This window comes from Cetorhinus maximus, chromosome 2 (genome assembly GCF_964194155.1).
Source record: "Cetorhinus maximus chromosome 2, sCetMax3.hap1.1, whole genome shotgun sequence".
NCBI classification, from domain to species: domain Eukaryota; kingdom Metazoa; phylum Chordata; class Chondrichthyes; order Lamniformes; family Cetorhinidae; genus Cetorhinus; species Cetorhinus maximus.
The window spans coordinates 46,082,223-46,109,532 of NC_135880.1; the positions used below are offsets into that span (position 1 = coordinate 46,082,223).

Sequence of the window (27,310 nt, forward strand, 5' to 3'; positions counted from 1 at the left end):
TTGGTGTGTCTTCTTCTTGTTTTCAGAATACAAAAATAAACAGCTTGTGGCCTGTAAGCCAAGTTTCCCTCCAGGATTTGGTTTGTGCAGCAATTAACGCCGGCTGTGGTCATAACACTCAACCCCCACCCCTTCCCACTACCTCACCCCCCTTACCCACTCTCTTTCTCTCCTTTCCCACTATCTCATCCCCCTTTCCCACTCTCTTTCTCTCCTTTCCCACTATCTCATCCCCCTTTCCCACTCTCTTTCTCTCCTTTCCCACTATCTCACCCCCCTTTCCCACTCTCTTTCTTTCCTTTCCCACTATCTCACCCCCCTTTCCCACTCTCTTTCTCTCCTTTCCCACTCTCTTCCCATCCCCCCCTTTTCCTGCTCCCTCTCTTTAACTCTTATAAAATTATTTTGTGTGGTGGTCTCCAAAAGTTTCCACCACCAGCACCATGACTGCCAATTCATTTCAAACATTTTGTGTTCAAATCAAAATTGCCGATCCCCCCCCCAACCCGGGAGTGATTTCCATGCAGTTCTGTAAAAGGCGATTTCTTTTAAATCAAGAGGTGTCAGCTGTGGCTCAGTTCATAGCACCCTCGCCTTTGAATCAGAGGGTTGTGGGTTCATGTCCCACTCCCGGAAACCAAGAACTGTGATTGTATTCGAAAGAGTTGCAATCTGTGACTGTTGATAACTCGAAAGAGTTTCTTTTAAATCAAGTGAATTCCTCTGAACAGGAAACTCCATTCAAACTGAGTGTCTCCCTGTGTTCCCTGATTAGCCAATTGGAGCATCCTGGCCAAATGGGCCAATCAGAGCGCTGAAAGACCAACCAATCAGCGCGGCGGCGAAAAGCTCTCCCGTGCCAGGGTAGAAAAATAAAAAAGGGGAAGTGCTGGAACAGCGCAGCCGGTCAGGAAGTACCTGCGCAGAGAGAAACAGAGTCAATCTTCCGCAGATGCTGCCGGACCGGCTGCGTATTTCCAGCACTTGCTTTTATTATGGGATCTCCAGCGTCCGCATTGTTCTGCCCTCGGTTCCCGGGGAGAGACCAATTCCCTCAGCCCGGCCTCCGCTGCGCGCGCAGCCGCCCGCCCGTCACTCTCTCTCTCTCTCCGCCCGGGCCGGCCAATGATGGAGGATCACCAGCGGGGTAAATGTCGGTTAGTCGCCGTCACAAGATGGTGCCGGGGCCGCTGTGCATTGAGGGGAGTGTTTAATTAGGCCCTTGTGTTTTATATGTTTAAATGACCAGTCAAAGCTCAGCTCCGCCGCCGGAGGTTGCGTGTTAAAAGATCAGGAGGCCCCGTTGGCCCAAACGAATCCTGTGGTCTCCGTGTGGGAGGTGGGAGGTGAGGAGGGGTGGGGAAGGGGTTACAATTTGCTCAATGCCGCTTCCCTGGTGATTGTAATTTTCCTGAGTTCCTCCCTCCTCCCGTTTCCTGATTTGCAGCCAATTCTGGGATGTTACTTGTGTCCTTTTTAATGTGAAGACTGAAGCAAAATACCTGCTTAATTCACCTGCCACCTCTCTGCTTTCCATTATCAATTCCCCAGGCACACTTTCTGTAAGACAAATGCTCACTTTTTTGTTAACTTTTTAAAAATTTAAATACCTATAGAAACTCTTACTATCTGTCTTTTTATTACTAGCTAGCTTTCATTTGTACTCTAATTGTTCCCTCCTTATTAATCTTTTCGTCATTCTTTGCTATTCTTTATGTTCTTTCCAATCTTCTGACTTACCACCTGTCTGTGTTCTAATGTGTTAATACCATCATTAATTAACAGCCACCCTTCCACCTTTTCCTAACTCCCTGCCCTTCTGACATGTCACATACCTTTCAATAGGTCCCAATTGATGACATACTGTAGCCATGTCTCTAATGGCTATTTGTACTTATTTCTATTTATGCTATGTTCATCTGCTTTGTTTCAGATGCTATGTGTGTTTAAATATAGAGCCTTTAGTTTTGTCATTATTTTTGTAGCAACAGGCCTTATCTGCTGATTTAATCTTAGATTTGTACATTCTGCCCCTTCCCGTCACAGCCTGTTTATCATTTCCCAAAGTACCTTTCTCTCTTGCCTTGTCTCAGCTCTTTGATTTACCACATCTTCCCAAATTTAATCCCTTGCCCCACTATTCAGTTTAAAATCCTCTCTATCTCCCTAGTTATGTGGCTTGCAAGGACACCAGCCCCAGCATGGTTCAGGTGTGGACTGTCCCAATGATTCAGATCCCACTTTCCCCAGTACTGGTGCCAGTGCCCCATGAACCAGAACCCACTTCTCCCATACCAGTCTTTGAGCCATGCTTTCATTTCTCTAATCTTATTTGTCCTATACCAATTTGCATGTTGCTCAGGCAGTAATCCAGAAATTATTACCTTTGCGGTTCTACTTAATTTGGTGCCTAGCACATCATACTGACTATGTAGAACCTCCTTCCTCATCCTGCCTATGTCAATGGTACCAACATAGACCATGACTACTGGATCCTCCCCCTCCCACTGCAAGTTCCTCTCCAGCTCTGAGCAAATGTCCTGAATCCTGGTACTGGGCAGGCAATGTAGCCATCTGGACTCCTGCTCTTTGCTACAAAGAACAGTGTCAATCCCCCTCACTAAATGTTCCCTACTATCACTACATTCTTTTGTGATTCCCCACTTGAATGGTTTCCTGCACCACAGTGCCATGGTCAGTCAGCTCATCCACCCTTCAGCCCCCACTCCCCACTCTCATCCAAACAGGCAGAAAGAACCTCAAACTTGGTGGACAATTGCACCTTCCATATTAGAAGATCCTATCCCAATGTGTGACCACCCCCCCCTGGATGAGCAGTGTCCACAGCTCCATCTCCAGCCCAAAGACCCTGAGCCGAAGCTCCTCAAGAACATAGAACATAAGAACTAGAAGCAGGAGTAGGCAATTCATCCCCTTGCACCTGCCCCACCATTCAATACGATCATGGCTGATCTAATTTCGGCCTCAACTCCAATTTCCCGCCCTCTCCCTATAACCTTTCAACCCGTTACTAATTTAAAAATCTGTCTATCTCCTCTAATTTACTCAGCGTCCTGGCATCCATTGCACGGAGGTAGTGAATTCCACAGATTCACGACCCTTTGGGAAAATTAATTCCTCCTCATCTCTGATTTAAAGCTATGGCCTTTCATTTTAGAATGCCCCACAAGGGGAAACATCTGCTCCACGTCTACTTTGTCTATCCCCTTTAACATCTTATATACCTCAATTACCCACATCTACTTTATTCATCCCCTTTTGCATCTTATATACCTCAATTAGAGGCTCCTCTCATCCTTCTAAACTCTAGCGAGTATAGGCCTAAACTGCTCAATCTCTCCTCATAAGACAAGCCCACATCTCTGGAATCAATCTAGTGAACCTCTTCTGAACTGCCTCCAAAACAACTACATGCTTCCTCAAGTAAGGGGACCAAAACTCTGCACAGTGCTCCAGGTGCAGTCTCACCAATACCTTGTACAGTTGCAACAACACTTCCCTATTTTTATACTCTCTTTTAGCAATAAGTGCCAAAATTCCATAGGCCTTCCTTTTAACGTGCTGTACCTAAAGCCTCAGACACGCACAGTGCTTGCCCTGCATAATCAGGAGCTCCCACATGCTGCAGCCATGACACACTACTTGCCCTGCCATATGTATGTGCTTTAATTATTTATTTTATTCAATTTTTAAATATATATTTATTAATCTTATTTCACATTCCTGTACTATTTTAAATCTTAGGAGTAGAATAGAACCTGACCACTTAGCAGATGCTCACCAAATGGTTAGCTCCTTTCCTTTATAGTAGGGCAAGGGTTCCCACAGGGTGAAAAAGTTGGGAAAAGCAAAGAAGCTCCTCCCGCACTGAACTCCCTCTGCTCACCAAACCCCCTCATTCTGTTGAGGTCACTCACACTGCTGGTTGCACTGAGAATGTCTGTCTGAATTTATATGTTCTAAACAAAAGGAGTAGCTGAGCACATATACAGCAAGACCAGTTCAAGCTAGCTTCCTTAATTATCTATTTCAGCTGCTGCCGGTGGTGGGAGTGGGGGTAAGATGAGAGATGGAGGAGGGAAAGGAGAGACATGAAGATGGAGAGGGAGAGTAGGAGGGGGAAAAGGAGGTGAATGAGGGAAAGGGGGGTGGGGAGAGAAGAGGGGGAGGTGAATGAGGGAAAGGGGGTGGGGGGAGGTGAATGAGGGAAAGGGGGTGGGGGGAGGTGAATGAGGGAAAGGGGGGTGGGGGGAGGTGAATGAGGGAAAGGGGGGTGGGGGGAGGTGAATGAGGGAAAGGGGGGTGGGGGGAGGTGAATGAGGGAAAGGGGGGTGGGGGGAGGTGAATGAGGGAAAGGGGGGTGGGGGGTGAAGGAGGGGGGTGGGGGGTGAAGGTGGGGGGTGAAGGGGGGTGGGGGGAGGTGAAGGGGGGTGGGGGGAGGTGAAGGGGGGTGGGGGGAGGTGAAGGGGGGTGGGGGGAGGTGGGGGAGGGAAAGGGGGGTGGGGGACGGTGAATGAGGGAAAGGGGGGTGGGGGGAGGTGAATGAGGGAAAGGGGGGTGGGGGGAGGTGAATGAGGGAAAGGGGGGTGGGGGGAGGTGAATGAGGGAAAGGGGGGTGGGGGGAGGTGAATGAGGGAAAGGGGGGTGGGGGGAGGTGAATGAGGGAAAGAGCAGAGAGAGAAAGGGGAAATAGGGAGTTGGAGAGGAAGAGCAGGAGGGAGTAAGGGGAGAGGAGAGGGAAAGCAGGAAGGGCTAAAGGGAGAGGGAAAGCAGGAGGGGCTAAGGGGAGAGGTTATGAGGAGAGGGAAAGCAGGAGGGGCTAAGGGGAGAGATAATGGGGAGGGGGAGAGGGGGAAGGCGAGATGATGGAGGGGCAGATGGCGAAGATAGGGAGGGGGAGAGGCAGATGGAGAAAGACGAAATAGGGGAGCAAGCTTTCTACTAAACCTGTGTGCAGTCTTTGACGTGGTTGACCACATCATTCTTCTCTGCCAGCGTCAGTGTGGGACTGCCATCATCTGGTCCCAATATCATCTACCCTATCCTAGCCTAGCCTGAGAATCATGTGCATTGACTCCTCTTGCCACTCCCATACTATTGTTGCCTGGTACTCGAGTCCCCCAGGAATCTCTCTAGGCTTTATCCTATTTCTCATCCACATGTTGTCCTGTGGCATCATCACAACATCAGGGATGGATGAGGGTTTCGGCAGCAGATTAGCTGAGATGGGGGCAAAGTCAGGTCATGTTACAGAGGTAGAAATAGGCAAACTTAGTGATGGCATGATTGAGGTTGGAAGCTCAATTCGAGATCAAATGTGGCACTGATGTTGCAAATAGACTGGCTTAATCTCAGACTGATGCCAGGGAGAGGAATGGAGTCAGTAGCTAGGGAATGGAGTTTGGAGCATGTTCAAACAATGGCTTCAGTCCTTCCAATATTGGAGGAAATTTCTGCTCATCCAGTACTGGATGTCAGATAAGCAGTCTGTTAATTTAGCAACAATTGAGTCAACAGAGGTGGGTGTGAAATATAGCTGAGTGTGCTCACTAACTTGAAAATTAATGCTGTGCTTTTGGATGATGCCACCAAGGGGCAGCATGTAAATGTGAAATAGGAGTGGGCCATGGGAACCAAGCTGATCAGGTAGTGTCAATCTTAGTGACAAAGGAGTCCATGTTGGAGGAGAGGGGTTTAAGAATATGGTTTGCAGTAGAGAAAAGAAGCCGGAGGCTATCTTTGCATTCCAGGATGATAGTAGTGAGCAGCATTAGCAGAAGGCAGCAGGACCAAATGTTTTTAAGTGGTCCAGCCAGATCTGGCAGTGGATGGCCAAACTAGTTGTCTGCCATATCTATTCAAGTATGTGTCCTTGGACTTAAGGAAGCAGAGATGAGGTCCATACCAGAGGAATGGCCAGGGTGAGAGAAAGTAACATCATCTTTTGTGGCTAGATGAGAAATTTTTATTGGATAACACTACATTAAAGGAGCTATATGAATTCAAATTGTGTTCTTGCTTTGCTTTTCTTGGCCTATGGGGTTTTGGCATTACCATTGTATTTAGCAACATCAGTTGTATTACTGGAGTCAGACAGGACCTGGCAGTGGAGCAGATGGTCCATCTTTTGCAGATCATCACCATTGTTGCACATCACTAAATTAATGTCGTTGCATTACTGCAGCTGTACAGGGCTTTGATGAGACCACACCTGGAGTATTTTATGTAGTTTTGGTCTCCTTTCCTAAGAAAGGATATACTTGCCATAGAGGGAGTGCAGCAAAGGCTTACCAGACTGATTCCTGGGGTGGCAGGATTGTCGTATGAGGAGAGATTGGGTCAACTAAGCCTGTATACACTGGCATTTAGAAGAATGAGAGGGAATCTCATTGAAACATTTAAAATTCTGACAGGGCTGCATAGACTGGATGCAGGGATGCTGTTTTCTCTGGCTGGGGGTCTAGAACAAGGGGTCACAGTCTCAGGATACAGGGTAGACCATTTAGGGCTGAGATGAGAAATTTCTTCACTCAGAGGGTGGTGAACCTGTGTAATTCTCTACCACAGAAGGCTGTGGAGGCCAAGTCACTGAATATATTTAAGAAGGAAATAGATTTCCAGACACTAAAGGCTTCAAGGGATATGGGGAGAGAGCAGGAGTATGGCTTTGAGATGGAGGATCATTTGTGATCATATTGAATGGCTGAGCAGGCTCAAGGAGCTGAATGGCTTACTCCTGTTTTCTATGTTTCTATCAATTGATGCAGATCTTTTTAAGCACTGTTCATCTTCCCTGTATTTCTTAGACATTCCAGCATGGAGGGGCACAGCTCACTTGTGCCAATGCCCACTCTTCAACTTGTATGTCAGCTGTAACTCAGTTGTCTTGCCTCTGAGTCAGAATGCTGTGACTTCAAGTCCCACTTTCGGACTTGCGCACAGAAATCAAGGCTAACTAGTATAAAGGTCTGGCACATATAAGGTTAATGTAAGACTGAATACAGTACTGCCCATACAGTGATGCAGGAAGGCACATGACCCAGAGCCAGGGATCTGTGTGGTGTTGAGCAGAGACGTGTGTAGACCTGACCATGGAGACAGCTCCTAGCCTGTACCCTTTACTGTGCATGTGTAAATAGTTCTAGGAGATAATAAAGGCTTATAGTTAACTTACGGAAGACTGTGGAGACCTCAAGACATACCGGTCTGTAACCAGCACCCCACAGCACTAACATCTCCAGTGGAGTACTAAGGAAGTACTGCACTGTTGGAGGTGCCGTCTTTTAGATGAAAAGTCAAACTGAGGCCCCATCTACAGTAAAATAAATGCAAAAAATGCTGCAAATACTTTTCAGATCTGGCAGAATCAGTGGAGAGAAAAACAGTATTAATGTTTCAGGTCATGACTTTTCATTTGAAACACTGTCAGGTGGACATGAAAGTTCCCACAGCACTCTTTCGAGGAGGGTCCTGTCTGCTGCCCTGACCAATATTTATCCCTCAATCAGAGTTATAAAAACTGATTATCTGGTCTTTATCATATTGTCATTTGTGAGATCTTGCTGTGCACAAATTGGCTGCCACAGCAGTGACTGCACTTCAAGGAGTACTTCATTGGTTGTAACACATTTTAGAATGTCCTGTGATCATGAAAGGCGCAATACAGTTACAAACCCTTTGTTCTTTCTGACTGTGGCTATTTACTTTAATCCTATTTCCCTAGCCTTCAAATAATTTTTATATTTTAAGCCCCTATTCAAATTTATTTAAAAGTTACTTTATAGGCTGTGCCTCAGTAGCCACTTGTGATAAGGTATTCTAATGTCTTAAGTGTCCTTTGTGAAAAAAACTTCTCAACCCACCCTCCTTTCTTATTACTTTGTGTGAAGCATTTTTGGGGGGGTCCTGAGTGCTACGATCCTGTAGAGACCAGTTAAAAGAAAGGAATTCCCACAATGGAAACGAACAAAGGACAAGGTTTCACTTTTTAAAACTTTTACTAAGATCAAACAATTAATAGGCAACAGATACAAACTAAAGAAAAAGATAAATTTCATTAACTTTAACCTATGCTTTGGGCACGCATCTAGTTTCAAAGGGCAGTTCAAAATCTTCTCCCAGCTCTCCTGCCAAGCTGAATACTTCTCGCCACACTGGGTTGAATCTTTGAGTGTCCATCACCAACTGCTCCACACCCACTGAGTCTTCCAGATGCAGTTATCATCAGTATAGCACACCTCAACAAACCTCTGTTCCCTAATTCTTCAAGAGCCTTCTGTTCGGTTCCCTTCCTTTTGAACAGAAACTGAACTCTTAAAAGCATCCTGCTTGGTCTTTAACACAAGCAATTCTTTCTGCTTCTCTGCAGTAGCAGCTTTTGTTCTGAGTGTGGCCTTCTGAGAAAGGTGTTAGAAAACTACAGCTCAACACCTCAATGGGTTTTTATTTGACTTTCCCTTCTCAGCTCCCATCCCCATGGCAACCTGAAGTCACATGGGCACTTCTCCAAACTCAGGTGTTTACCAGGAACTCACCACCTCCCTTTTCAGAACTATTTGTTTTACTTTTGAGTGAAAGGTAAATTTTTAAAATATGAATGTCTTGTAGTTCAGCATTCATGAGATAAGGACGTGAAAGGAAAACACAAATGTTATTTTCTTCCTAATTGCCTTATCATATGGTAAAGTAAAACTCTTTTGTTGGTTAGGTGGTAGTGAAAATGCAGTGGAGTACTTCCTTAAACAGAGAAGAATCCGCGCAAACGATGCAGTGGAAATCATGTGGTATCATGCCGCCAACAGAAAAGCACAACTGGAAGAAGCGTTGAAGAGTAAGATAATATCAGAGACACAGAGGAAAAACTATTTTTTGTGTACAGTAGTTCTTTTGCTTCAGAAAAAAAAGGTACTGTTGTGTGAATTCTTTGCTGCACCAGTCTCAGCAAGACAACGTTGGTTCCAGCATCCTTTGAGCAAGGGATCGCATCTTCTCAGTGGTTTGGCGATTGGGATTGGTAACAGCTATGGTAACCCATATGAATGGGTGAAAGCCAGAGAGTAGATAAATTAATAAAAATAAAACTTTAATTGGAATGTTGACTTAAAGAACAATCGTTTTGGTCAAACCTAAACATTGAACCACCATCCTGTCTTTTCATAAAACAGCAAAAGGTTCAAGCAGAACAATTTTAGGATACCGTTATCTTTCAGAGGTGAATCTCTTGTTATATCAGTGGCAAAAGTTCAAAGAAATATTTTTGTCCTAAATTAATTTTTTATATTTAAAAATTTTATTTTGACGGCTATTTTCAGACTGTTGTAATTGGGAAACACTTGCTGTCAGTGTTTTAAAACGCAACTGAAATATTTCTAAGGAAGATACATAGCAATACAGCTGCGCTCACTTGCTACTTAGATACATACAGTTGATTTGGATACTAGATTTAATAGCATAGTGATTTGACCAAGCCTTTATGTGATCTTTTGTAATACTTGGTCATGTATCCTCCTAATTAGTAACACTGGAGAAACGTGCACTCCTTCAGTTACACTCAGGTATATTTATTATAACATTAATGTGTCATTGTCCTTCTGTAATCCTTGTTGGTGGAAAGCAAAATAAATATTTTGAGTGCTCAGCAACGTATATGGCATTTGTTTGGAGTATTCAGGAATATGTTGGTTATAAATCGGAACACAAATCAAGATTTTCTGAATACCTAGAATGCTCCTAAGGACTATAATTTTAAAAACTCTCAAATGGAAACTTATGCTGTTGTACCTACAAATTATCTTACAACTTGTTTTTAACTAAATATAACTGAATGATTGATTGCACTGCAATTTTCAGATTGATATATCTTAACCAGCTTCAGCTTCACAAATGTGCACTGATTCTGTCATCACAAAGTATCCTCCTGGCTGTTAATATCCACCACAGTACTTGAGCTGGCAAAAGAACTCCAGAACCAATCCACCAATACTGTAGATTAAAGTAAAACCAGAAAATGCTGGAAATACTCAGCAGGTCAGGGAGTATCTACGAAGAAAGAAATAGAGTTAAGGTTGATGACCTATTCAAGATGCTATCGACCTGAAATATTAGCTCTGTTTTTCTCTCCGCTGATGCTGCCTGACCTGAATATTTCCGTCACTTCCTGTTTTTATTTCAGACTTCCAGCATTTGCAATATCTTGCGTTTATAATACTGTAGTTGATGTGTTTATATTTTTAAATAATAAATACAGCGGCGATATAGACGGGAATCTCATCTGGAGGTTTCAATCTTAATTATAAATCCTCACAGTTTAAACACCTTACAAGTTTTTCGAGCAATCTCATACCATTGCTGGGATACCCGATATCAAAAGTAAACCTCTTGGGTTCACTGCTACAAACAGAATAATGGAAGATGTCTGGAGGTTTCCTTATAACACTAGAATCCTAGATTGCTGTAGTGGTCTCTGCGGCTGACTGTTACTATAAATGAGATTTGCACTGGGCATCCACGCCTAAATGATGCATTATTTTTAAATTCACACGCAGGTGATGCACATATGATTGAAGCAGATGTTCTTGTTGGGAGCCAGGGGTCACATGAAGGACAGCCAATCATGGCTCATCCTCCTGAAAATGATAGTGACATCACATTGCATAATTGGTTGAATGAGGTACTGAAATCAGACAAAGGGATCAAGCTGGATTTTAAAAGGTACAGCCACTAAAATGTTTTATAATTTTCAAAGATAATTGATTTTGACAACAAACCCTCTTTCATCCAATTTAGTAGAAGGCAACCTTAGGCCATATTTACTCAAGATGATGTTGAACTGTATTTATATTGAAAACACTTGTTTTGTGATTTGTGGAAACAAATATAATTTGTGGAAACCTGGGGCAGCATTTTCCCCCAGTTGGGGGGGAGTTGTGCAGGAGCGGGCGTGAGCAGATGGGTTCCCGATTGGCGCCCTCGGTTGGGGGCAGCTGCCATTTTACGTGGGTGGGCCAATTAAGGCCCCCCAGCGTGCCATCCGCCCTGAAGCGCAGTGCGCTCCCTGTGCGGGTGGGGGGGGGAATTCCCTGAGCAGGTCTGTGTGCTGTTTCGCACATGTGTGAAAGAGCCCACAGATCTCCCTGAGGCAAAGTGCTGCCTCAGGGAGATCGCTTCAACTTTAAAAACTGTGCTAAATGGAGAGAAAAAAATGATTGACATGTCCCCTCGTGACACTGTCACATGAACTAGGACATGTCAATGATTTTTATTTAAAAATTTCATAAACATTTTTAAAACCTTCATGAAACCTAATCCCACCCGTGGATGAGGTTTCATGTTTTTTCGGAAGCCCACCTGGGCTCCTGGCCTGCCCGCCAACCTTAAGGTTGGACGGGCAGGTCCATTGATTACTTCAATTACTTCATTAAGGGCCTTAAGTAGCCATTGACAGGTCGGCGGGTGCGCAGCCAACTTGGTTCCATGCCCGCGACCCGAAAATGTAAATGACGTGGGGTAACATCAGGATGCCCGCCCAACGTCATTTTACGTGTCAGCAAGCGGGCCCCGCCCCCACTCGCCATCTTAAAAATTCACCCCCTGATTTCAAAAAAGGGCACTTTTAAATCCTATTTTCTATTAAGGATAGTAAACTTATCAATAAATGAAAAGGATAAGCAATGCAATGCAGAGGTCTAAATTTGGGGCAATACAGACACAAGCTGTTTCTGCATTTGCCCATTGTAGTTAGTGATAGCCAGCTTATTTACTAAAATATGACCGTGATTTATGGTGTAATTGAGTTTCTCTAAAATTAATTTTAAATGAACCTTTAAAAAAAACTGATCTCCAGTGGCATTGCTTACTAGTGTGGCTGTCGTCTCCCATATGTCCACTGCTAAGGTGCTTCCTTTGAGAAGATATCAAAGCAGTCTGTGCTCGCACACAGCAAGACCTGGAAAATATTCAGGCTTGGTCTGATAAGCAGCAAGTGACATTTGTACCAGGTGATGATCACCTCCAACAAGAGAGAATCTAACCATTTCCGCTTGACATTTAACGGCATTACCACCATCAAAGTCCTAGGGATCACCGTTGACCAGAAAGAACTTGACTAGCCAAATAAATACAGTGGGTACAAGAGAAGATTAGAGACTGGGAATTCTGTGACAAGTTACTCACTCCCTGACTCCCAAAGCCTCTCTGCTTTAGTGCAGCTCCAACAACACTCGAAGCTCTACACCATCCAGGATAAAGGAACCCATTTAATTGGCACTCCATCCAACACCTTAAATGTTCTGTCCCTCCACCAACACCACACCATGATTTGGGCATCATTTACAAGATGCACTGCAGCAGCTCACCAAGGCTCCTTCAACAGCATCTTCCAAACCTCTTACCTCTGCTACCTAGAAGAACAAGAGCACCAGGTACATGGGAACACCACCACCTGCAAGTTCCCCTCCAAGTCACACTTCGTCCTGACTTGGAAACATATCTCTATTCCTTTACTTGTCACTGGGTCAAAATCCTAGAACATCCTAATAGCACTGTGACTGTACCTGCACTACGTGGACTGCAGCTGCTCACCAACACCTTCTGAAAGGCAGTTAGGGATAGCAATAAATGTTGGCTTCGCCAGTGACATCAACATCCCATGAACAAATAAAAAAATGTAGTAAGACTAGGTCCTGAGGTCAGTTGGAGAATTTTTCTATATTTCTCCAGATTTATTGTTGCTTGATTCCTTTTGTTATGGCAGGAAGGTGCATCCTCCTCCATTTTATCTCCTAGAAAGAGCCATAAGTTGTGTGTGTTGTGTGAGAGTTCACCTCAATACTGTGAGGTGAAATTACTTTGTAGTAAAATTAAATTCTTTGTCATTGGCAGTTTATCGGCTGTGGAACCCGCAATGAAAATGTTAGTATCAATGAAGGATCTTCTCACACGACCAGTATGGATCAATGCAGATATTCTTCCTGGACCAAATGAAAGCAGTACTGCAATAATTGCAAATGAATTTTTACACACAGTGACCTCATACTTATCAGATGTAACACTGTCTCTGGGATGGACAACCAGTGAGTTGGTTGACCAAAGAATTAATGGTAAGGATACTACATGCTATAAAATAATTTGCATAATAACTTATTTGTCAAGCATATGTACTTCATTTATCTGCTTATATATGGACATGTCTGCCATAAATGTAATATGAAGCTAGGGTTTCAGAGAAATTAGTTCACTGAAAGCTACTGAGAGTATGATATCATTATTGTTCATCTCTGTCATTTCGATAACGTTGGTCAAAGATCAGACTATTTAGCTTCAGATTGTTATTTGGATATAGTTGTCATTGTCTAAAATGGCCATACTTTTATTACATTGCAAAACCTTATTGATGTGTTAGTCATACAGAATGGGATACAATTGACTATGAAAGGAATAGGAGCGAAGACTAGATAAATCAAGAAATAGTGGTTAGGTAATGTCAAGATAGATCTTAAATTTTATAAATACAGGGAGTTAAGAAGTTCCATAGTTTTTCAGTTACAGAGAGATCTCAGTTTCCATATTTGGTTTCATTGAAATGTAATCTATTTTATCATAATTATTTATGTGTAAGTTTTGTGGTCACTGTTAACCATCCATCCCACCAACCAAAAGGCATTTAATACTCCAGTTCCCAGTGGACTTACAGTTAGCAGATTTTCTGTGGTTATACTCGCAATAAAAGGATTGTTAGTTTGACAACAGCAATTTCCAGATGATTCAGGCCAAGTGGGTTTAAGCAACAAACTTTAATATACATTGACTAATGACAGTATTGGATTTGACAGTATTGCTTTTAATGGCAAGCAATTAATACAACCTGTTCCCTCTACAAAGTCTTGTTCAAGTCAATCAGACTTATAATCTTCACCATTAAGGCAAATAGACTTCCAGATATCCAGAGAGCGCTCCAACTTTAAAAGGATATATGCTCTGTATTTATATACTTTTCAACTATCTTGATCTGCACCTATGCACAATGGTAAGTGTAAGTGCATGTTTGCTGAGGCCACTTATTGATGTGTTTATCTTGCTTCTGTTGGGTTCCTACGACATGGAAAGAAACCCATCACTATATATTTTAAAAACTTTATACTTATTGCTATTTCTTTTTAAAACTTGCCTTTTTTCTACCGAACAAAGAAAATTAAGATGGCTGCTATAAGTAACCTGATCACTGGGTTGGCCCTCTGTCTGAGAGCTAGCCCAGGTGATTCAAGGACAAAATAATTATTTTCTCAGTTTCTGGAATGTCACACCTTGTTATGCCTAGAGAGCTACTAACAGATTCACATCACGTCTGAGACTGTTCAGACCAATTTCAAAAGGAACAACGGGAATGTCATTTGCATTTGATAAGCCAAGTCAGTGGGTCTGCTGAGACAATGGCTTCTCAAACACCAGACCCTCAACATAGATGGCACCCCTTTCAACAACTAATGACCAAGACATTATCAGTCCTGAAACTGAAGCCAATTCCAGATGCTGGATAAACATCCCTTTTGAAGCATTGTGGAGAAGGAAGGTCACATGACCCAAGCCTTCAGCCTTTTGGACAGTATAATATTACATCTCTTGAATTCACAGCCAGGCTGCTGTTTTAACATCCACTGGACAGAATTCCAGCAGCCAGGCTGGGTAAGCAGTCTCAACTCCACAAAGCCAGCTTGATTCTAAAAGTCTCTGATTAACGCCTGCCAAGTGGTCTAAACACAGAAAAAACCATCGTGCAGCAGCATCATTCGCTTCAAGAATTTTTGTATTGTTGAACCAGCCAGAAACATGTTGGAATGGAACCCCACCATGAAGGAAACACACTCTGGACTCTGGAACTCACATGAACTAATATTCATTTTTCTGTGGTTTTTATACAGTAAAACTCCTCTTCTCTATGCCCTTTTTACTGTGGAGTCAGAAGTGGCGAACACTTTTTTTCGATTTTGAACATGTAAATATAAACTAACGTTTTGAGTTAATCTTAACTTGAGTTTGCTATGGATTATTAGTAAAATTGTATCACAAAAAACAACGAGGGATTGGGAAAAAACACCACCGCCTATTCTTTTCAAAACACCTGCTTACGGACAGGTGGTAAGGGGAAATCAGTGCAGTTTGAACCCAGAGAGCGCTCTAGCTTTAAAAGGATATATTCTCTATACTTATATACCATTTGACTACCTTGATCTGCACCTATGCGCAACAGTGAGAGTAAGTGCATGTTTGCTGAGGCCACTTATTTAGGTGTTTATCTTGCTTCTAATTTGTGACCCTTCATCTCTGTTGTACAAGCTGTTCTATTGTACTTGAAATGCATATGCCAGTTGGCCTTGCCAGCTTCCATATGTGGTGCCTCAGCAGCTTCCTCCTTATCTCAATATGGGCCAACACTGGACCTTGGCGTATATCATTTTCTGTCTTTTGATTTTCCAAATAGACTTTGTTCATTTCCCCTTTCCTCCACATTTGCACTCCTACCTTGTTTTGATTTAGCCACATCACTTCGAATTCAATAATTGTTCTACAAGACTGCCTTGAATGCATTCCATGAACTTGTCCTCTAAGCTACTTTTTTCCAATTTGGTTTGCCCAGTCTATAAGAAGATTAAAGTCCTCCACAATTATTGCATTATCCTTGTTAAATGCTCCTCTAATTCTTGATCTATACTCTGTCCAACACTATGATTACTGTTAGGGACCTATAAACTATTTCAAGCAGTATTTCTGCCCTTTGTTATTTTGTAGCTCTGCCATACTGATTCTATGTTCTGATTTTCTGGGCTAAGATCCTTTCCCTGTATTGCCTTTATCTCATGCTTTGTTATTAGGACTACCCCACCTCTTTTTCCATTTTGCCTATCATTTCTAAAAGTTCGCTACACTGGAGTATTTGGTTTCCAACCTTGGTCACCTTGCAACCACTTCTTAATATTATCGAACACATTTATCTCTATTTGTGTCATTAATTCATCTATCTTATTATAAATGCTTCATGCATTTAGTTATAGAGCCTTTAATTTGAACTTCTATCCCTGACATGGCCTTAGTTGTTAATGTCCCTAATACCTTGATTAAACTCTCTGGCTGGAATTTTCCCTGAAATGCGTAAAATCCATTAGCTGGCAGGAAAAACAGTGCTCTACCTGCTGGCCGTAATGGTGGCTTTTTGAGGCAAATCGTCTGCATCGCAGCTCATTAATTATTCATCTATGGGCAACATGCCTTTCCCAGCCCTCCAGAGGACAGTCGCCAAGGTCACCACAGACAACAGGGCGTAGCAGTCAGCAGGCTACCTCCACCTCCACTGTGGATGTCGGGGGAGCACCGAGACGTAGCAGCAGGGTAAGGAAAGTAAAGAAGCTGTAGTAGCACAATGTTGGCATAGGTGTTAACCACATATACGTAATGTTCACAAATGTAAATAGACTTGCAATAATTTCATATCTCATCTTGTCTATGCCTCCTTATGATGAGCTGTGTTACTGTCAATCATGTGTGATACCTTGGTTCCTGCACCCACTTATTGCAATTGTCTCTATCCTGGGCCTCCCTTCGTGCAGTGCGCTACCATCTCACCACAGTGAGTGTCCTGTTTCAACATAATGCTGCATATCAGTAATGCCTGCACCTTCATGTTAAATATGGTTGTGGAACGAACGTTGTTCCCAAGCCTCGTAGGGTCCCGTCATATACATTCTTGGCTCTGAATGATTGAGGCAGGGTGTTCTTTTTTTAATTCATTTACAGGATGTGGGTATCGCTGGCTGGGCCAGCATTTATTGCCCATCCTTAATTGCTCTTGAGAAGGTGGTGATGAGCTGCCTTCTTGAACCGCTCCAGTCCACATAGTGTAGGTACACCCACAGCGCTTAGGGAGGGAGTTCCAGGATTTTGACTCAGCGACAGTGAACGGTATATTTCCAGGTCAGGATAGTGAGTCTTATGTTTCTGTGTCACCATTGATGTAGCACAATATGCGTGGCTGCGTTGGTTCTGATGGATCTCCATGAGGAGCCTTGCCAGATTGAAGGCATGCAGGCATTAGGCCACTGAGGATCGTGCAAGTGTCCCTGTGTCTTGTAGGTGCTGTTGCAACTTGGATGCTGGATGGACGTAAAGGCAGCACTTTATGATGTCAGATGCCAGAATGCTCTCTTCCAAGTAGCAGCTCATTTCAGCACAGACACATGCCCTCGAGGCTTTCTCATCCTTCACTATCAGGGCTATGTGAGCATTCTGTGCAACAATGCGCTGTCATCTGGAAGTTCATGGGTGAAATTAGAGGTGTAGGTATGCTGGCTCATGTTGGAGGAAAGTTGTCCAGGAGGATCCATAGTACATCTTGTCATGCTTCTCCTGAAATCTGCTGGCAATGAGGGCCTCATGAACACGCCTACCTCATCTGACCCTTGCAGTGGCCTCTTCACCTGCATCCTCAGCTACAAGACCTCATCACCATCATCCTCTTCAAGATCCACCTCATCAGAGGAAACATACAGCTCCTCCATCTCGTCAACTGCCAAGTCCTCCCCCCTTTGTAGCGCCAGGTTGTGTAGCGCGCAGCAAGCCACAATGATGCGTGAGACCCTCTGGGGAGTGTACTGGAGCGCTCCATCAGACCTGTCCAGGTTTGGAATGGTATTTTCAGGATCCCAAGGTATGTTCCACCAAAGTCCAGGTTGCGGCATGAGCCTTGTTGTACCTGAGGCTGCTGCACAGGAGTCATCAGCCACGTCCTTTGCAGGTAACTCTTGTCCCCAAGGAGCCAACCCTGCATCCTGTGTGGTCCCTTGAAGATGTCAGGGATCTGAGATCTACTCAGGATGTACGAGTCGTGGACTACCTGGGAATCTGGCACACACCTGCATGATAAGTTTGTTATGGTCACGCACCAACTGCTCATTGAAAGAGTAGTAGCCTTTCCGGTTGGTGTACTGGACCGCCTGTTGCCAGGGAGCTTTTATAGCCACGTGAGTGCATTCGATGGAACCCTGCACATGTGGGAAACTGGAATGCTGTGCAAAGCCCAGTGCTGTTGCGTCCTGGCTTGCTTGATCTCTGTTGAAGTGGACAAAGTCTTTGCCAAAAGGGCGCCTGTGACACCTTAATGCATTTGTGGGTCGACGCTTGGGAGATGCTGCAGAGGTCCCCTGGAAGGAACCACTGGCGTAGAAGTTGAGTGCAGTGGTTACTTTAACAGCCACTGGCAATGGATGCTCTTCAGAAAGCAGAACATCCAGCTGCTTGGCCGAAACTGTGGCGCCAAATTCTGCAGAATGTGGCAAATGTGCTACAAAGGGGGGAGGACTTGGCAGTTGACGAGATGGAGGAGCTGTATGTTTCCTCCGATGAGGTGGATCTTGAAGAGGATGATGGTGATGAGGTCTTGGAGCTGAGGATGCAGGTCCCTTGACATGCGGGGTGTCTGCAACACTGGTTCTCACTCATCTGCAGATAACACGTGCACCCTGGGGCTAGTGAGGCGCCTACAAATTATGGTCTCTGAGGATCATCCTCTGCATCCAGAGGGGGACCTGCTGCCCCTTTGTCTTGAGGGTTCTGCTCCTCCCTTTGGCAAGCCAGGTGCCTCTGACCCCTCCTTCTCATTCTTCTCTCCCGCCTATAAGCAATAATGCAGGCAGCGATAACACCAGGCTTCATCTTCTTGGTGGTCTCCTCACTGCAGTGTCAATGAGAAACATGCAAGAATCAGCATTTGTTGCCAAAGGTCCACTTTCTGTCTGTGATTGTGGGCTCAAGGCCTTTTCATGCATGTCAGGGAGTACTGACCCCTGGAATAATGCCCAGAGCGGAGTGTGCATGAACGTTCACAACAACAACCCCCAGCCCACATGACTGACTGGTGGCAGCTTCGGCCAAGCAACTGGATGTTCTGCTTTCAGCACATGCACCAGGATCATCATTACCTGCTCTCCAAGACTGTGCTGTTTGGTCTAAACATGAGGGTTAATGTTCAGTGAATACATGAGATTAATTTAGGGGGTCTGGAGGCTTCTCCTCTGTGAGCGGTGAATGACCACATTTCCAAGGAGTTCTCAAGCTTGTCCAGTCACCCAGTAGTTCTGCAGTTCCATAATACTCTGGTGAATTTGAAGGGCGCAAACAAGGGGCTAAAACTAAGGGAACAATCATTGCTGCTTTGAGGGATCAGCGTTGCGTGAATGGGCATTATTGCTTCACTTTACTGATTCCTTTCATGTCAGTTGAACAGCTGCTAACCTGTCTCAGCTGTGCCTTTGATAACGTTTTGGAGTGATCAATTCAGTTGGGGCCCTTTTGTGCCCTCCCCCCTGCCCCCCGAGTCATGTGTTTCAATGCAAACTTCCCTGCTCATTGTCTCCAATGGAGCCCCTGTCCTGCAACCCCTTCCCTTAGTCTTGCCTGGCCCCTTCCCCAGTGGAGCCCTTGCCCTGCAGCACAGTAAAACCACCCCCACCTTAACCCTGCTGTGGCACCTGTAGAGACTTGCTTTGAGACCCCCCTGATGTGGTGCAGCCTGCGAAGCCTGGCACTGACCACCCCCGTAACTGCTGCGCAATGCAAGGTATGCAAACTCACCTTGGGGTCAGGAGCAAAGTGCGGGTTGCCAGCTGAACACCATTTAAACCCTGTTGTGAAACACACTGTTCTAATTGCACACCAGTGTGGGCTCTTAATCCAGCATAGAGGGATGATTCTGGTGAGCAGGTGTCGTAATGATATGCTGATTTATGCTAGTGATGTCCGCAACATTCGGCAAAGTGAAATGTGGCCTGCCATTGACTGCTGAAGTGCACAATCACTTCTTCGTTTTACGTCAGCATAATACCGGTTTTGGGTCTTCTTGCAAGATTTTTCTCGCACCTGCCATGACATCTGCCCCAACTGGGAGCGGAACATCCTGGCCTCTGTCCCTTCCTGAACAATCTACTTCGTTTTACACATATTGCTTCCATTGCATGATTGAGTCTGGATGATGGAACCTTTTGAAAGACCTAACTTGAAAAGGACTTACCCATGCCCCCATCCACCCAAAGGGAAACTTAAAACAACTTCCACAACTTGCAATTTGTATAAATTTTAAGATGTGTGCCTTGAATTCCGTAGTAATAAGACCACCAAGCCTTACAGGTTTTTACAAAACTAGATTAAACATTTATTAATAGAAGAAATGACTTTAAATACATACATAGCTCTACAAATTGCTACTTTGATAACTTCTAAATCTCCTACTTAAACTGACTCCCAGTTATACTTTCGTTACGGCAACAGTAAGGCACATATTTTTAAAAGACTCAGGCAAAGAAATATGATACCCTGAACCAGTTGAATTCAAAGTGAGTTTTCTTAATTTCAGCTCTTTGAAAACAACAGCTTGAGGCACAGATGCTGAAGGCTTTTCATACTTGTTAGTTCTTAAAATGCCTAACTTTACACACAGCCTTTGCTCCTTTATACATATTTTCCCCCTTGAATGAAAATTCCCGTTGTTTCACTATGTCGTTGGACTTTACCTTCATGATCATAAAAATTTAGCATGTTGCCCATTTTATCAGTAATCTTTGGGAAAAAGAAACACACCTGGCTAGATGACACGTTTCACCCCTCCTTTGAAAACAATCTAGTCTGGTTTATTTAAAAATGCAAATGTCCTTTTACACCTTACATTCTAAACTTCCCCCATGTTTACCATGGGCAGAATCTTCAGTTCGATGAGCGGGGGCGGGGCCCGCTCACCGAGATGTAAAATGACACATCCTGACGTCACCGTGCGTCATTCAGATTTTCAATTCGGCGGGTGCGCACGCGAGTCAGCTGCACGCCCACCGAACTGTCAAAGGTCTATTAAGGTCAGTTAACTATCAATTAAAACAATAAACTGAGCTGCCCATCCAACCTTAAGGTTGGCGGGCAGGCGAAGAGCCCAGGCAGCCTTCGCATTTTTCATGGAACCTCATCCACGGGTGGGATGTGGTTTCATGAAGGTTCTTAAAGGTTTGAAAAATTTTAAAATAAATTTCATAGACCCTCATGTGACAGTTTCACATGAGGGGACATGTCCTAAAATTTTTTTTTTCCTTTATTAAAATTTTAAAAATTTAAAAAACTTAAACTAATCTCACTGAGGCAGCTCTGTGCCTCAGGGAGATTTCTGCGCTCTTTCATGCGCATGCGCGAAAGAGCGCAGGCCCTGACTCAGGCAGACCCCCTGCCCGCACAGGTAGCGCTCAGCCGACAGTGCCAGGAAGGCGTCAATGGCCACTGTCAGGACTGCAGAAGGAAAAGAAGATCAAGGCCCATGGATCCCCAGAGCAGATAAGTCTGGGTCTTGGGCCAGGAGGGTTAATTGGCCCGCCCATGTAAAATGGCGGTGCCCAGCCGCTCATGGGCGGCAGTTGGCTGTGCGCATGCCCACACCCGCTCCCGTGCAACCCCCCCGACGGGGAGAAAATTCTCCCCCATGTTTACATTAAAGTCTTCAGAACAGCTGCCTTTAACCCAATTAAGTCTCTCTCTCTCACACAAACACACACACACACACACACACGTACAGAGACAAATACCACTATTTTACAATAAATTCCAATAACATTATTAGAATTATTATATCTTCCTGACAATTTCCACACATGCTATTGTTGGCACAGGATACATTGGTTCTGTACAGAGCATATACTGGGTGAATGGGCATGGAAGTGCTATGAATTGGCATGGAGGGTATGAGGGCCATTGGGAATGGATGGCAGCATGGGCTGGCACGGAGGGTAGGAGGGACCATTGGGGTGGATGGGGATATGGGTTGGCATGGGTGGTGTGTGGAGGGTGTAAGGGATGAGGGCTAAAGGGATAAATATTTAATAAAACAACTGGGAAAAAGTCCCAGAGAACCAAGGTGGGCCTTTTAAACAGCCTGCCTTGCCACTTGGCAGCCCATGTGGCTGCCTCAGATCTGCGTCCAGGGCCAGTGACTCCAACTCTATCTGCACCCACCCAATTGGAAGCAAATATTGTGCCATTTGGGGCACTTTTTGCCGAGGTGGGTGCGCCAAACTGGGAAATTTCCCAATTCAAGCTACTTGACTGTATACAATAAACCTCAAAAAGTAATGGACCGATTTCAACGGAATTTGGTACACATATAGGGGGTTGGAGAAGTCGACATGCTTCACGCCGACCAACCCGCGGCCATAAAGTGCTGCAAGCAGACTTATGAGGGCCAAATTGGATTTATGCTCCTCATTGGATCCGATTGGCTGGCAGCTCTGACAGTCCCGGCAGTGCCAGGAAGGCGTCAATGGCCACTGTCAGGACTGCAGAAGGAAAAGAAGATCAAGGCCCATGGATCCCCAGAGCAGATAAGTCCGGGTCTTGGGCCAGGAGGGTTAAGGTAGGCTAGGTAGAGGGGAGGCTGTGGATTTAAGGGAGGGAGCAGGTAGGAATGAAGGTGAGGTTGGACCTAAGGGGGGTCACCCTGCGATTGGCAAAGGATAATCCCCGAAGAGCAACCCCTACTCCTCATCCTCCCCCCGGGTCTTGGGCCAGGAGGGTTAAGGTAGGCTAGGTAGAGGGGAGGCTGTGGATTTAAGGGAGGGAGCAGGTAGGAATGAAGGTGAGGTTGGACCTAAGGGGGGTCACCCTGCGATTGGCAAAGGATAATCCCCGAAGAGCAACCCCTACTCCTCATCCTCCCCCTGCCCCCGCAAGCCCTTCTTGCTCTTTAAACATTTAAATTAAAAAATCGGGCTTCCTGCTCTTGTCCTCCTGCCGATGCCAAACGTTTTATGGCATGGGCAGTGTATTATCAGGGTCAGTTGGCTTAAAAACAAGTCTAATTGACCCTTAATTAAATATGGCAAATGGGTTGTCAATTTTGGCGTCCTCCTGCCACCCCGCCCCCCCTTTATTGTTGGGGAGAGCTCAAGGATGGGCGGTAAGGTGGTGGGATGGGTGTCCAACCTATTTTATGTGCGCCTTCCCCCACGGGAAACATGTCTGCTGGGGGTATGTAAAACTCAGCCCAGGGTATGGCCCAAAGAAGAACTGATTAGCTCTGGATCTGGGAATTTTTTAAAGGACCTGTTAATGTTGTGAGAAAGGACAAATTGACTTTTTTAGAATTTTGGGGTTGTATGAGAATGTTGTGGATTGTCTCAACTGCTATGTTGCAATTTGTCACAGCTGTCAAACTGTGAGCAGAGTTTTCAGAGCAGGTTGTTGGATGTGGATTGGTTTGAAGCCTCCTCAGAAGTAGTTATTGAGCATAAACCCAGGTATACAGAGAGGATTGGCCTTTGTGAGCTGACCATGACGGTCAGTAAGACTGTACAGGAGGGGAGGAAGAAGAAAGGAAGAGCAATAGTGATAGGGGATTCGTTAGTTAGGGGAACAAACAGGCGTTTCTCCAGCCGTAGACGCAATTCCAGGATGGTAGGTTGCCTCCCTGGTGCCAGGGTCAAGAATGCCACTGAGTGGCTGCAGGACAGTCTTCTGAACGAGAGTGAACAGCCAGAGGCCATGGTTCACATTGGTACCAATAGGAAGGGGGAATGTGGTCCTGCAGACAGAATTTGGGGAGCTATCAAGCAGAACCTCTGGATTACTCCCAGTGCCACGTGCAAGTGAGTAAAGAAATAGGAAGATAAGGCAGATGAATGCGTGGCTGGAAAGATGGTGCAGGAGGGAAGGCTTTAGAATCTCTTCAGTACTGTTGTGTTTTGAATAAATTAAAAGCTTTAGCCATTATCACATGATTTTACAAATAATATTCAGAGATAAATGTGTAAATCCACCCACAAATCCTGCTATCTGTTTTGAGTATCCAGGTGCCCTCTAATTTCTATGATTAGCAAGACCATAAAAAATTGATGAATGACCTATCTATTAAATGTGTTGCATCTGTGCACACTCTCACGATTAATTTTTACATTTATAAATTCCTTTGTCTACATTTATAATGGAAACTGCCTTTGTAAACCTGTCATGCTATAATTATAACCCCCGCTTCAATGGATGTGTTGTAGCACAACTACTGGAAAGAGACCATAATTACAGTGTGACATTTTTCTCTGCTAAGGAGCACTGTGACTCTACTTCTGTTGCCTTATCGTGTTTTTCTCAGAACTGTGTAATTGTGCTGCATTTCCCAAATCATCTTGTGGAAAGTAAACATAATTTAAAACCAAAGAATAGAATCTTTAAAAATAGACTTACCTTTGCATACAGGCTACACCTGGGAGATGGTGAAGGAGATGGAGCAAATTTGTCGGACACTCTACCAGCCAGTAACATTCCCAGTTAGAGCAGCACTGGTTCGGCCATCCTGGCCACAGCTGCATTGGTTGCTGGAGCAGTCAGAAAGGTAAAAGACCTCTTCAGGTCAACTAAATTCTAAATGTCTCTGAAGCAGATTTCAAGTATTTTATGTTTTTCCTTCGTTTTAGTTATCTTCTAAACCTGTTCGAAAATATGATGGGAAGGAGAAAACAAAGAACAGAATATTGATTTTAACCCAGAGAGGGTGATAGAGACAGAACACTATATAAAATGATGTTAAAGATAATGCAACATAGATTCAATATGAATAATTTTTTTATTAAGCAACTTATTATCAAGTCTGTTCTATACCTTTTTATTTTGATGTGTTTTATTGACAGCCTAACTCTGCCTGTATTGTGAGTCTGTTCTAATTGAGCAATCTTGTTTTAATACAGATACAGTCTGACTGTGTGGGCAGCAAGAAAAGATTCGTACAGTGTGGAAGATATGCTGTATATCAGGGAAAACTTTGACAAATCAAGAATCTACTTTGATCTTTTTGAACCTCAAAACAGTGAATTAAGGCAGGCAATAAACACAAAAGTCACAGATCAGATATAACGTTTTTATAACAGCATTGATTTATATGGTGTCTTTAACACAGTAAAAGACCCCAAGGCACTTCACAAGGAAACTTAACAAATAAAATTTGACACCAAACCACATAAGAAATTAGGACAGGAAAGCGATAGGTTTTACAGAGCATTTTAGAGGAGGAAAGAGAGGCAGGGGTCAGGGGAAGAAAATTCCAGAGTGTGTGGTATAAGGAAGCTGAAGGCAAGGCCGTCAATGGAGGAGTGATTAAAATTGGGAAAGCACAAGAGGCCAGAATTGGAGGAACGCAGAGATCTCAGAGGGTTGTAGGACTATTGATGGATACCACCAGTTTTAAATTATAAGATTTCACTCATATTCTTAAAGAGAAAATAGCTGAGCTGGGTTACTGCTTCTAGAAAGTGTACAGGTGTAGACATCAAATAAGGACACAATCAATCATGGCTTTGATGCTCCCTCAACTGAATAGCCAGTTTGCAAACACAATTTAGGCACACCCATGGAGAATGGCCACTAAGATCATATATTGGAGAGCTGCCAATGCATAACATGTCAACCATGGCTCAGTTGGTAGCCCTCTTGCTTCTGAGTCAGAAAGTTGCACTCCAGAGACCCGAGCACATACTCCAGGTTGATACTTCAGTGCGGTACTGAAGAAGGGCTGCCCTATCGAATGCAATGTTAAACTGAGACCCATCTGCCCTATCAGGTGGTTATAAACATTTTATGGCACTATTCAAAGAAGACAAAGGGAGCTTTCGCAGCGTCTTGGCCAATATTTATTTCTAAACCAACATTACTAAAAATCCACCAACTGGTTATCCATTACTGCTTGTGGGAACTTGCTCAGGAAATTGGCTGCCAAGTTTTTTTTACAACACTTCAAAAGTTCTTCATTGGCTAAAAAATACTTTGGGCTGTCTTGAGGTAATGAATTGTACTAAATAAATGCAAATCTTTTTCTTATTTTTTTTCTTTCTGTTAACACTTGGAACCAAATTAAGAGTTAGTGCCTTCAGAAGAGAAGGAGAGAAAGGGACAAGATTGGGAAAATGTTAGGAAATAATCAGCGTTTTTCAGAACTGCTGACTTAGAGTTTTAGCCTATTTGACATCTTCTCTCTGTAAAATATCTAACAAAAAATGTTCGCAATTCTGTCCAAGATGATATATTTTGAGTTCACAGCCAGGCAGATGGCTCACTGGATGTAGAAATTGATTATAACATCCGTTTTTAAGTGAAAATACTCAGAGCTACTGCTGATTTTCTGAAATAGAGCCATAATCAGATGTAATACCTTGCACTGTAAATGTGCAGTATCTTCCAAATGTCACTGCATATCAATGACCTATATAAATATTCAGTGCTACAGTCCTCACTGGCCCCTTTTACAATTTTGTAACCAAATAGCTGCTCCAAAAATGGATTGATTGATTTGCCTGTTGCTTCAGAACAGAACTATAATTTCCATCACAATTGGAACCTGGATCTCACTTGCCCTGTGTTTAGCAGCAATTGTAAAACCTTAGAAAAAGTTGTCTTTTTATTAGTTCTTGGGATGTGAGTATCAGTGGACAGGCCAGCATTTATTGCCCTAGCTGCCCTTGAGAAGGTGGTAATGAGCTGCCTTCTTGTCCTGCTGCAGTCCTTGTGGTGTAGGTACATGCACAGTGCTGTTAGTTAGGGAGTTCCAAGCTTTTGACCCAGCGACAGTGAAGGAATGGTAATATAATTCAAAGTCAAGATAGTGTGTGACTTGAAGAGGAACTTGCAGGTGGTGGTGTTCTCAGGTGTCTGCTGCCCTTGTCCTTCTAGTTGGTAGAGGTTGCAGGTTTGGAAGGTGTTGTCAAAGGAGACTTGGCAAGTTGCTGCAGTGTGTCTTGTAGATGGTACACAATGCTCCCGCTGTCCACCAATGTGGAGGGAGTGAATGTTTAAGGTGGTGGATAGTGGATATCCTTCTCAGCTGGCAATAGATTCAAAAAAACACAAGGGTCTGGGAGGCATCTACAGGCCATCAGTATAAGGTAGTCAAGAAATCCATTAGGGAATTCAAAATAAATTTATTTACCCAGAGTGCTGAGAATATGGAACTTGCTACCACACATAGGGCAGAATTTTCTGGTCGGCGTGTGGGGGCGGGCCCGACACGCTGACACGTAAAATGATGCATGATGACGTCAGGCGTGTGTCCTGATGTTATCGTGTGCCATCGTGATATTTCGTTTGGCAGGCACGCGCCGGAGACAAGTTGTATATGTCGGATAGAAACGCTGTAGAGATAGATATAAAATATAAATGGATTTAACTTCTAGTTCTAACTTATTTTCTGATCACTACTCCAACTGATTGTATCAAATGATAGAATTTTACAGCACAA

At 44.0% G+C, this 27,310-nt stretch overlaps 1 protein-coding gene across 1 annotated transcript; it reads left to right on the plus strand.

Annotated features, from left to right (window-relative positions):
- Window positions 1-856: 856 nt before the first annotated feature.
- Window positions 857-25,894, plus strand: fam151b (family with sequence similarity 151 member B). Its single transcript, XM_078564426.1, has 6 exons — window positions 857-1,147; window positions 8,729-8,851; window positions 10,566-10,731; window positions 12,901-13,118; window positions 24,283-24,418; window positions 24,771-25,894. Exons 1-6 carry the CDS (start codon window positions 1,126-1,128, stop codon window positions 24,934-24,936), a joined length of 831 nt encoding a protein of 276 aa, XP_078420552.1. The 5' UTR covers window positions 857-1,125; the 3' UTR covers window positions 24,937-25,894.
- Window positions 25,895-27,310: the final 1,416 nt, after the last annotated feature.

Bases quoted from the DNA above. Each gene is read 5' to 3' on its own strand.
- fam151b (XM_078564426.1), top strand. From the start codon at position 1,126: ATGATGGAGGATCACCAGCGGG. The intron at 1,148-8,728 runs GTAAATGTCGGT...TTTGTTGGTTAG, and splicing joins GATGGAGGATCACCAGCGGG to GTGGTAGTGAAAATGCAGTG. The intron at 24,419-24,770 runs GTAAAAGACCTC...GTTTTAATACAG, and splicing joins TTGCTGGAGCAGTCAGAAAG to ATACAGTCTGACTGTGTGGG.